Genomic DNA, 12,928 nt, shown 5'->3' with positions numbered 1-12,928 from the left:
CCAAATATCAAAAACCTAGGGCGTATGGTTTCAGATGAAGATTTTTAAAGTTTTTTCCTATATAAGTCTATATAAAACTTGGGAGCCCCAGGGCAGGGCCTCTTTTCACCCCAGGGGTACAATTTGAACAATTTTGGTTGAGAACCATAAGACAATGCTACAAACCAAATATCAAAGGTCTAAGTGTTGTGGTTTCAGACAAGAAGATTTTTAAACTTTTTTTCCTATGTAAGTCTATGTAAAACTTGGGACCCCTGGGGCAGGGCCATATCTGATCCTAGGGGGATAATTTGAACAATCTTGGTAGAGGACCACTAGATGATGCTAAATACCAAATATTAAAGCCCTAGGCCATGTGGTTTTGTACAAAATTTTCAAAGTTTTCCCTATATAAGTCTATATAAACCATGTGACCCCCGGGGCGGGGCCATATTTGACCCTAGGGGGATAATTTGAACAATTTTGGTAGAGGACCACTAGATGATGCTACACACCAGATATCAAAGCCCTAGGCCCTGTAGTTTTGGACACTGTGTCAAAAAGATTTTTAAAGTTTTTCCTTTCGGTTGCCATGGCAACCAGAGTTCTGCATGGAATTCAATTCTTTGAACAATTTTGAAAAGGGGCCACCCAAGGATCATTCCTGTGAAGTTTGGTGTAATTCTGCCAAGTAGTTTTCAAGAAGAAGATTTTTTTAGAAAATGTTGACTGACACACGACGCACAACGGACATCGAGCGGTCACAAAAGCTCACCATGAGCCTTTGGCTCAGGTGAGCTAATAAAAAATGTGGCCCTCCTAGGTTTTGACCCCGCATGACCCAGATTCGAATTGGCCTAGAGGTCATCAAGATAAACATTTTGACCAAGTTTCATGAAGATAGGGTCATAAATGTGGCCTCTAGACTGTTAACAAGCTTTTCCTTTAATTTGACTGGGTGACCTAGATTTTGACCTCATCTGACCAATTCTCATGAGTTTCAAACTTAAAATGGGGTCTCTAGAAGGTTAATAAGATTTTCCTTTGATCTGGCCTAGTGACCTAGTTTATGACCCAGATTTATATTTGGCCTAAAGATCATCAAGATAAACATTCTGCCCAAGTTCCATGAAGATTGGATCATAAATGAGGCCTCTAGAGTGTTGACAAGCTTTTCCTTTGATTTGACCAGGTGACCTAGTTTTTGACCCAACATGACCCAGATTCGAACCTGGGCTAGAGGCCGTAAGATAAAACATTCTGACCAAGTTTCACGAAGACAGGGTCATAAATGTGGCCTCTATAGTGTTAACAAGCTTTTCCTTTGAATTGACCTGGTGACCTAGTTTTTGACCCCAGTTGACCCAGTATCGAATACGTCCAAGACTTTATTGAGGGTAACATTCTGACCAAGTTTCATTAAGATTGGGCCGAAACTGTGACCTCTAGAGTGTTAACAGTCAAATTGTTGAGGACAGACACATGGCAATCACAAAAGCTCACCTTGAGCACTTTGTGCTCTGGTGGGCTAAAAACGATGTCGATATGCTTAACTTTTAGACAGGGTAACCCCTGTGCATGAACTTAGATTAATACAAATGTGACTTTCATTTTCAAATTTAGCCTGTGTACGAAAAGCAGACAGTTGTCTTACATCATTGTCTGTGTTGTCAATTTTTTTGCCTTGCGAGATTGTTTTAAAAAGTGTCAGGTGCCACAAGTTTATCAGCAAGTTTATCACAATAATTTCAGTAATTTTGGTAAAATCACCCAAGGAATAGTTTTGGCAAAATATTTTGAAATCCAGCTACTTTCCATGAAGATTTTAAAAGGTTTTCTTTTCTGATGCCATCACAACCTGAATTTTGCATTGAATAAAATTTCTTGAATAAGCTTGGTAGATAGGCAACGAATATCCAGGCCAACTTCTTCCAAATCATTTCAGAGGAGAGGTTATGTGTGTCCATAGGACACCATTGCCCTTATTTCCTGTCAATGTACATGACATGGTTTCATGACTCTATATGAAATATTTTTTAACATATTATGCAACACAAACTTTTAAGCACTTTATATCTCATTAAGTCAAGGAGCAGAACTCTGGTCTAGCCGAGTGGAATCCCAAACAGAAGAACACTAGGTGTACAACTTCACATGCTATATAACAATCCCATTTTATGACTGTATGTCAAATAATTTTTGAGATACTTGCAACACAAACTTGTATGCCCTTCATGCATATTTCTGACTAAAGGGCCATAACTCTGGTCTTGACTAACTGATAACCAAAACAAAACCCCAGGTGCACAACTTCACATGCTGAATAGTATTCCTATTGTTTCATTACACCGTGTCAAATACGTTTCAAGATCCGTGAGACAAATTTTTACACCACATTTTTTGCATATTTCCGAATAAGCAATATGCCATAACTCTGGTCTGGCTGACTGTATTCTCAAACAAAAACCCCAGATGTGCAACATGACTTAAAGAGGAATGTTTCATAATCCTAGATCAAATACCTTTTGAGATACACAAGTCATAACTTTAAGGCCCTTTCTATGCACATTTTTCACTAAGTCAAGGGCCATAACTTTGGTCTAGTTTGGTGAAATCCAAATTAAACAAGAGCTCGTAGAACAGGAAATGCCCCCCTTGATGCATTCAGTAATTGCACAAGGAACAGAAATTATTTGGTCATTGTATACAAAAGTTCAACTGTTCTGGGTAAATGTGACCTTGACCTACTGACCTTAAAATAAATAGCGGTCATCTGCTGGTCATGATCAACCTCCCTATTAAGTTTCATGATCCTAGGCCCAAGCATTCTTGAGTTATCATTAAGAAACCGTTTAACTGTTCTTGGTCACTGTGACCTTGACCTTAGATCTGCTGACCTCAACATCAATATGGGTCATCTGCTGATCATGATCAACCTCTCTATTAAGTTTTATTATCCTAGGCCTAAGCATTCTCAAGTTATCGTCCGGAAACCATATGTGTTCTGGGTCACTGTGACCTTGACATTTGACCTACTGACCTCAAAATCAATAGGGGTCATCTGATGGACATGATCAACCTCCCCATCAATTTTCATGATCCTAGGCCCAAGCGTTCTTGAATTATTATTCAGAAACTGTTTAACTGTTCAAGGTCACCTTGACCTCTGACCTACTGACCTTAAAATCAATATGGGTCATCTGCTGTACATGACCAATCTCTCTGTCAACTTTCATGATCCTAGGCCAAAGCATTCGTTAGTTATCATCCGGAAACTGTTTACCTGTTCCGTGTCACTGTGACCTTGACCTTTGACCTATTGATCTCAAAATCGATAGGGGTCATCTGCTGGTCATGACCAACCTTCTTGTCAATTTTCATGATTCTAGGCTTAAGCGTTCTTGAGTTATTATCTGGAAACCATTTAACTGTTCTAGGTCACTGTGACCTTGACCTTCGACCTACTGATCTCAAAATCAAAAGGGTCATCTGCTGGTTACGACCAATCTCCCTATCAACTTTCATGATCCTAGGCCCAAGCGTTTTGAGTTATCATCCTGAAACGGATTGGTCTACATACTGACCACAAGACCTACCGAAATCTGCAAAACAATATAACCCTCCTTCTTCGAAGGGGGGCATAAATATCAGTTGCACAATTTTACATGATGAGTAACAATCTTGAGCAGTTCAATTACTCTAGGTCAAATACTTTCCGAGATATGCATCAAACAATTCGGACGGACATTTTTACCTACTGTATTTATATTGCTATTCCTTTGTTCTCTCTTTTTAGCCGTATAAAAGAAATTTTGCCAAATAAAAAAAAAGAAATGAATAGAATTACTGTTATCCTACTATACTGGATGGACAGACAGACGGACAGTATGGACAAGGGCAAATCAGATTTCTTCCCAAAAGTTTGAGAGGGGAGGTGGGGGGGTGGGGGAGCAAAAAAAGTCTGGACAGATAACAGATGTGTGTACAACAGATGGTGAGTCATCACATAGCTTATTCCTGAGCACTTTGGGCTAAGGTGAGCTAAAAATTCCATGTACACTAAATTAAAGCCCTCGGGAGCATTGCATTTTGCAAAAATTAATTGATTTCCTAACTACATATAAAACACGAGTATGGAGCCAGTATTTTCCATTTTTCTAAACTTTTGCCTTAAATTTCAAAAAATATCTTTAGAAATAACTTGTCTTAGTCGAGTGGTGGCAAAACTTGAAGAGCTGTGTACCTCAAGACTCAAGGGTCTGAGGTTAAAAACCAAAGCTACCTGACATGTCTCAAATCTTTATCATCTGTTTTGGGATTCAACTAATCCAACATCTAACTCCAAGACAAGTTGAAGCCAGTACACACCTAACTTCGAGACAAGTTTCAAAACTCAATTTCATAATCTTGAAGCCAGTACTGCTTTTTTCTCAGGCAGGAAACTGAAGTGCAATTCATATAACTTCCGTGTCTTTTTTCAGTATTAAGCTAAAATGATCGATCATAAATTAACAAATCCTTCCTCATTAACGTTTATCCCTTCCTGCAGCATTATATTCCAAAATTAAATGCTTGTGTAAACCTCAATAAAACTATTGCTTGACATTTTTCAGAACATGCACAATGAAAAACCAACAACTGTGTCTAACACAAAATTTATTCATCATTTTCATCATCATCACTTTCATCATCACTTTCATCATCATCATCATCAATCATTTCTGTGTCACTAACTTCTTCCTCTTCAGCTTTCTTTTTGGGCCGAACTGAAATTAAGAAACAAGAAAAACAACTAGAGCTATCACTTAAGGCAATCAATATCCCCAGCTTGCACTTTGGTACAGGTAAAATCAATGCTGTGATCAAGTGTGACCTTCAGCTTGGACTTAGTGATCTCACTTGTGCCCTCTGCAGGTCGTCTAGATGAAGTGATGCTAGTGGATGGACACAATTTTAAACCAAGTGTGAACTTTTACCTCGATCAGGTGACCTGGGTCATTGTGCTCTGCATGTCATCTTGATGAGGTAAATAACTTAATATGCTAATTTTAATGAAAATCTTCCAAGTGGTTTAGACCATATGCAGCTAACATGGAATTAAGCTATTTGGCATTTAAACTACAAAATTAATGTGACCTTGACATTTGACTGATGGCAATGAGCTTTATAATATACAATGTACTTGGGAAATAGATTTTATTTTTGCGTGCTTTGCTGGCAAATAAAACACGATTTTGAAAGCCTGAGTGATTAATTACGACACATCTGAACCAAAAAACGTGTTTTATCTGCCAACAAAGCACATAAAACTAAAATCTATTTCCATTCTAACACGTTCGAATTACACCAGGAAGGGATACTAATCTGGAATCCTTTTTTAGGCGCAATAGCCAAGAGTAGGTCATTTTGCGAAACATGTTTTAATCGGCAGTACACTGTAAAATTCTTCTTTGTTTATATAAAAGAAAAAAAGAAAAATGTTAGAATTATAAATAACAGTAGGAAACAAACCTTTAACTTTTGTCGGTGATATCGTTTCTGATCCTGACTCTATTGTTTGGAAAGTTCCATTGTTCGACCATACACTTTCGACTGTTACATGAAATTCTGCCATCTCATGACCAAACAGTTTCTGAAAAAGAAAAAAGAAAACCTAAACATTGACTCTAGGCAGAACTACTGTACTAAATTTTCATGCCCAAGAAATCTAATTATTTCCCAGTATTATAATCTTTGGAAGTTTGAACTTTACTGCTATAAACATTTGAAATCAAAACAACCTTGGCACTAGTAATGTCTTCATAAACTGAGATACTAGCTTACCTAGTTCCTGACATTGATAATTTAATAAATTTATTCATTTATATCACATTGTTTAAAGTCACATCGACAAAAATTAGGTCATATGGCACCTTTTACCAGTTTTTGATGGCGGAAGAAGACCCCAAGGTGCCCCACCAGGTATTGTTTCAAGCATAGGTGGGCACCAGGGTAGAACCACTGACCTTCCATACGCCAGCTTGACCACTTCCTCACATGAAAAATTCTAAACCCTAAAAAGAGTTTTTGAACCCATATCAGTGAGGGTCAAGTGATTCAAAGTCAGTGACCTTGACCCTTCAGTCATGCCGGCCCCTGTAAAGGAACAGTAACTTAGGTCTAACTATAATTGCTCTATAAAATTGTCGATAATTAATGCTTTGCCCATATAAAATATAATATAAACAAAAGTTGATTGTAAAATGCATATTCCCTCCATGATGGCTTGTAATAGTCAGATGGATATGTTATTTTGTATACCGTGACCTTGATCTTTGACCATATGACCTCGAAATCAACAGGGCTCATCTAACTACAAGCGATAATCGTAAGAAGACCTACAACCATAGGCCCAAGCTATCTCCATCAAATGGTCAGAAACACTGGTCAGAAACAGTTTTCAATCTCAATGTTACTGACCCCAAAAGAAGAGTCTACAAGCAATAACTCTAAGAAGCTTACTTGCATAAAGCTAAATTCTTAGTGTTCTTTAGTTCTCAAGCCAAAGTGATATTTGGTCCATCTAAGAGAAAACATGAGACAGACTTCCTTATTTCACTGGATCAGTCAAAAAAACAAGAGGGCCATGATGGCCCTATATCGCTCACCCGTTATCATTGCACTTGAGGACCAAGAAGGTCCTCAGAAAAAATATCTAAGTGCAAAGGACAGGAACAACAAAGAGAAGAATTTAACCAAAAAGAAAAAACAATTCTTAAAAGGTACAGATATGTCAAAATACACCTAAAAATTGGAGGTACCATCCATGTTGTACCACAGAAAAGTGGTCTCGGTTTTTCCCTATGGCCAATAATAAAAAAGTTACTAAAAATAGGCTATTTATAGTAACGTAAAAGGAAAGTAATTAAAAAAAATTATTGTAAGTGAACAAAAGAAGGATCTGCCAAATAAATCTGTTGACATAAATGAAATTTCAGATCAGTAGCTTCATTAGTTACGGAGATATACCCATTTTAATTTGAAATAAAGGGAGGTAATTTGACATAAAATCAGTCCATAGAACTAATGACAATAATGAAATTTCAAGTAAGTCCTATTAGTACTTACTGATATAAATCCATTTTGATTACCATCAGGGGAGGTAATCAGATATAAAATAACTCTGAAACCTACAATTGGATCTGATTTGTATCAAATAAAACCATAAATGAAGTCTCTATACAGCGATTATTTTCCTTCTTTATAAAGTACCCCTAAGAGGACCTTTTCCCAATTGAAAAATGCAATCTTTTTTCTCAATTATCATCCAAAATTCCCCCAAATGACTGAATTAAGTTTGCATTTTGATGATTGCGGAAGGAAAACTTAGTTACATTGACATTCACCATGATTTAACCATTCAAACAGTTTGTTTGATGATATTTACATGGAATTAAAGGAAGAAGCATTCTAAATGATGTTATTAATTAACTATAAAAATTCTCAATCTGAGTAAAAAACCCGCTATTTTTCCCAATTAATCTGGTACTGGACCTTTTCCCAAAAGGGCAAAAAAAGTCACCGTTATATGGCTGCAAAAGCCAAAATAGCCAATTTTGGACCTTTAAGTGGCCATAACTCTGGACTCCATGAAGAAATCTGGCCAATTCAAGAAAGGAACCAAGATCTTGTGGTGATACAAGTTGTGTGCAAGTTTGGTTAAAATCAAATCATACATGAAGCTGCTATTGTGCAGACAAGGTCAAAATAGCTAATTTTAACTCTGGAACCCATTATGGGATCTGGCCGGTTCAAGAAAGGAACCAAGATCTTACGGTGACACAAGTTTTGTGCAAGTTTGATTAAATTCAAATCATAAATGAAGCTGCTATTGTGCAGACAAGGTCAAAATAGCTAATTCTGGCCCTTTCAGGGGCCATCACTCTGGAACCCATAATGGAATCTCGCCAGTTCAAGAAAGGAACCAAGACCTTATGGTGATACAAGTTGTGTGCAAGTTTGGTTAAAATCAAATCAAAAATGAAGCTGCTATTGTGTAGAGACCGTACCATAGCTCTTCGCATACTTTGATTTTTCAAATTAAAGTGTTTACAAATGCACCGGTTACGATAAAAAATGTAAACAAAGACTCTGTCTATAATCTTTGAAATGTATGATTTACACTAGATCTTAGTCATAATACCGACTGACAGTGAATGCTAATGACTTCATGTGTTGCAGAAAGGTATTTAGTTTGTAACTGTAATTTCCCATCAATTGAAATCCTCTCAAAACTGGTAAAATAAATACTTATATTTGGACAAAGCTCACGGTTTTTTCCGTTCGACAGCTGCTAAAAGATCAAATATAAAAGATTAAGTGTAAGTTATATTTCACTGGTACTACCAGTTTAATAGTAAGTTCATACTCTGAACAACACGTCAGAGAAATCTGGGCAGATTTGACCGATTATGATGTTGGCAGACTTAGATTATATTTTTCCTTTACACGAGAATTGCCGTTAGGTAACAAAGCGAATACGCCGATAATCCGGAGTTCACCGATTATTGTTCCAGTTCACGCAATGTAATCCAGGCAATTAAACTGCATAGCTATTAGCTGCTGCTGTTATAGGGAAGTGGTAGAGTGTCTGCCTTAGGTGTGAGAGGTCCTGGGTTCGAGTCCCAGCTACAGCTTAACTATTTGCATTCTGCAAAAGCAAAGTTTTGCTGTTATTAGACTGTTCCAGATGTTCTAATTTTTTAGCACACAGTATCATGGATCATTATTTAGCAATCCATATCAAAGTTGAATGTTAAATCAAATGCAACCAATTAGAAAATATTCACAATATTATGTCCCTTTGATGTTTATGCTCTCCATGTTCAAGAAGAGTTACATTTCCTTGATCACAAAATTTTCTTTAACATGAAAATATTAAATGCTCATAACTCCACACATCTGGTTACAATATTGTCTATATTTCTGTTTTTGAGAAATATATGGACATTTGTCTTCATTTCAAAGCTTTTTAACTTCAAACCTATGATTTGAAAAACTTAGGTACTATCTCTATATTGTGCAGACAAGGTCAAAATAGCTAATTCTGGCCCTTTCAGGGGCCATAACTCTGGAACCCATTATGGAATCTGGCCAGTTCAAGAAAGGAACCAAGATCTGATGGTGATACAAGTTGTGTGCCAGTTTGGTAAAAATCAAATCAAAAATAAAGTTGCTATTGTGCAGACAAGGTCAAAATAACTAATTTTGGCCCTTTCAGGGGCCATAACTCTGGAACCCATAATGGGATCTGGCCAGTTCAAGAAAGGAACCGAGATCTTATGGTGATACAAGTTGTGTGCAAGTTTGGTTAAAATAAAATCATAAATGAAACCACTATTGTGCAGACAAGAAATTGTTGACGCACGGATGGACGCCCGGACTGACGACGGACAACGGACGAAGGGTGATCACAAAAGCTCACCTTGTCACTATGTGACAGGTGAGCTAAAAAGGAAGAAAGAAAACAAGAGCTGTCACAGGAGACAGCACACTCGACTATTTCGATGTTGGATAGTGAAACTGGGCACATCTGAGGAAACTCGAGCTGTCACTGGAGTGTTTAATGACTCCAATTGTGGATGAAGATATTGCACAACAGCCTGAGTCTATGTCAAAAATATCAACTTAAAGTAATAAGAGAGGTAAAGATAAAATGTATCAAAACACTATATAAGTATATCCTAAGCAAAAAGGGGCATAATTCATTAAATATTGGTGCCAGAGTTATGCTGCTTGTGTCAAATAGTGTGGGTGATGATGTTGAACAACTATTTTAAGTTTGAATCAAATCCATTCAGTAATAACAGAGTGAAAGTGCATCAAAACTTTAACCTAAAATTCTAAGTAAAAAGGGGAATAATTAATGAAAAATTGGTGCCAGAGTTATGCACCTTGCGTCATATGGTGTGGGTGATGATGTTAAACAACTACTTTAAGTTTGAATCAAATCCATTCAGTAATAACAGAGACAGAGTGAAAGTGCATTAAAACTTTAACCTAAAATTCTAAGTAAAAAGGGGAAATCATTCATGAAAAATTGGTCCCAGAGTTATGAACCTTGTGTCATATGATAAGGGTAATGATGCTGAACTATTGTTTAAGTTTGAATCAGATCCATTCAGTAATAAGAGAGATAGAGTGAAAGTGCATAAAACTTTAACCTGAAATTCTAAGTAAAAAGGGGAATAATTCATGAAAAATTGTGCCAGAGTTAAGCATCTTGTGTCATATGATGTGGGTGATGATGCTGAACAACTATTTTAAGTTTGAATCAAATCCATTCAGTAATAACAGAGGTAGAGTGAAAGTGCACCAAAACTTTAACCTGAAATTCTAAGTAAAAAGGGGGGAAAATTCATGAAAAAATGGTGCCAGAGTTATGCACCTTGTGTCATATGATGTGGGTGATGATGTTGAACAACTATTTTGAGTTTGAATCAAATCCATTCAGTAATAACAGAGATAGAGTGAAAGTGCATCAAAACTTTAACCTGAAAATCTAAGTGAAAAGGGGGGATAATTCATTAAAATATTGGTGCCAGAGTTATGGCCCTTATGTCAGATGATGTGGATGATGATGAGGAATAAGTATTTCAAGTTTGAATCAAATCCATCAAGTAATTACAGAGATAAGTTGAAAAAAGAGAAAGTGCATCAAAACTTTAACCAAGGTGGGGACGCGGAAAGCCGCCGACGCCGACCCTGGGGCGAGTAGGATAGCTCTCCTTATACTTCGTATAGTCGAGCTAAAAACTGAGATAGCCATCATTTTCAGACCATTATCTATTACATCAAATTCAAACTTAGCCAATTCATATGATAATTTTATTGTTTTTCATTTTAATGGCATTTCTCTACAATTTTAAATGGACAAAGTTCGACTCCAAAACTTTTCTTTGTTCACAGGTTAAATACACTACATATATTAAACAAGAGCTGTCCATAAAACAGTATGCTTGATTATTTCACATCTTCTAAGTCAAACAAGGGCCATAACTTGACAATACTTATGTATTACAATTTGAAACAACTCAAATCTTATTATGGTAATGATAACAATTTGCATGCAAAACCTCCAACAAATTTTCCAAGATAAAAACAAGAGGACCATGATGGTCCTGAATCGCTCGCCTGTCCCAACATGACCCAGTTTTGAACTGAGTATGACGTCGTTTTTTTTCTATTATTTGACATAGTGACCTAGTTTTTGAGCTCATGTGACCCAGTTTTGAACCTGACCTAGATATCATCAAGATGAACATTCAGACCAACTTTCATACAGATCCCATGAAAAATATGGCCTCTAGAGAGGTCACAAGGTTTTTTCATTATTTGACATACTGACCTAGTTATTGATGGCACGTGACCCAGTTTCAAACTTGACCTAGATATCATCAAGATGAACATTCTGACCAATTTTCATGAAGATCCATTCAAAAGTATGGCCTCTAGAGAGGTCACAAGCTTTTTCTATTTTTAGACCTAATGACCTAGTTTTTGACCGCAGCTGACCCAGTTTCGAAACTGATCTAGATATCATCAAGATGAACATTCAGACCAACTTTCATACAGATCCCATGAAAAATATGGCCTCTAGAGAGGTCACAAGGTTTTTCTATATTTGACCTACTGACCTAGTTTTTGATGGCACATGACCCAGTTCAAACTTGACCTAGATATCATCAAGGTGAACATTCTGACCAATTTTCATGAAGATCTTGTGAAAAATATGGCCTCTAGAGAGGTCACAAGGTTTTTCTATTTTTAGACCTACTGACCTAGTTTTTAACCACAGTTGACCCAGTTTCGAACTTGGCCTAGATATCATCAAGATGAACATTCAGACCAACCTTCATACAGTTCCCATGAAAAACATGGCTTCTAGAGAGGTCACAAGGTTCTTTTATTATTTGACCTACTGACCTAGTTATTGATGGCACATGACCCAGTTTCAAACTTCACCTAGATATCATCAAGGTGAACATTCTGACTAATTTTCATGAAGATCCATTCAAAAGTATGACCTCTAGAGAGGTCACAAGGTTTTTCTATTTTTAGACCTAATGACCTAGTTTTTGACCGCAGCTGATCCAGTTTCGAACTTGACCTAGATATCATCAAGATGAACATTCAGACCAACTTTCATACAGATCCCATGAAAAATATGGCCTCTAGAGAGGTCACAAGGTTTTTCTATTATTTGACCTACTGACCTAGTTTTTGATGGCACGTGACCCAGTTTCAAACCTGATCTAGATATCATCAAGGTGAACATTCTGACCAATTTTCATGAAGATCTTATGAAAAATATGGCCTCTAGAGAGGTCACAAGGTTTTTCTATTTTTAGACCTACTGACCTAGTTTTTGACCGCACGTGACCCAGTTTCGAACTTGACCTAGATATCATCAAGATGAACATTCTGACCAATTTTCATAAAGATCCCATGAAAAATGTGACCTCTAGAGAGGTCACAAGCAAAAGTTTACGCACGGACGGACGCACGGACGGACGGACGACGGACGACGGACGCTGCACGATCACAAAAGCTCACACTGTCACTTTGTGACATGTGAGCTAAAAAGGCCACAGTTTGTATCATGTACACATCAAGACCAACATACATATGAAGTTTTAAGGTCCTAGGTGAAATTCTTGTCCAGATATTGAGTGGAAACAAGTTTCAATGTTCAGGTCCCTGTGACCTTGACCTTTGACCCAGTGACCCCAAAATCAATAGGGGTCATGTACACATCAAGACCAACATACGTAAGAAGTTTCAAGGTCCTAGGTGAAATACTTGTCCAGATATTGAGTGGAAAATATTTTCAATGTTCAGATCCATGTGACCTTGACCTTTGACCTGGTGACCCCGAAATCAATTGGGGGTCATGTACACATCAAAACCA

General features: G+C 37.1%; 1 protein-coding gene across 2 annotated transcripts in view; it reads right to left on the bottom strand.

The window, feature by feature from the left end:
* Positions 1-4,622: 4,622 nt before the first annotated feature.
* Positions 4,623-12,928, bottom strand: part of LOC128549605 (mRNA turnover protein 4 homolog) — a 28,552-nt gene continuing 20,246 nt past the window's right edge. For both annotated transcript variants that reach the window (XM_053526654.1, XM_053526655.1), the window contains exons 6-7: positions 5,491-5,611; positions 4,623-4,745 (exon numbers count right to left, since the gene is read on the bottom strand). In XM_053526654.1, coding sequence (XP_053382629.1) covers positions 4,636-4,745; positions 5,491-5,611 — 231 coding nt within the window. In that variant the 3' untranslated portion in view covers positions 4,623-4,635. The remainder of the gene's footprint in view (positions 4,746-5,490; positions 5,612-12,928) is intronic.

Source organism: Mercenaria mercenaria, chromosome 16 (assembly GCF_021730395.1).
Source record: "Mercenaria mercenaria strain notata chromosome 16, MADL_Memer_1, whole genome shotgun sequence".
NCBI lineage: Eukaryota > Metazoa > Mollusca > Bivalvia > Venerida > Veneridae > Mercenaria > Mercenaria mercenaria.
Note: the sequence above shows the minus strand (reverse complement) of the source record. Positions and strands in the feature narration are given on the sequence as shown.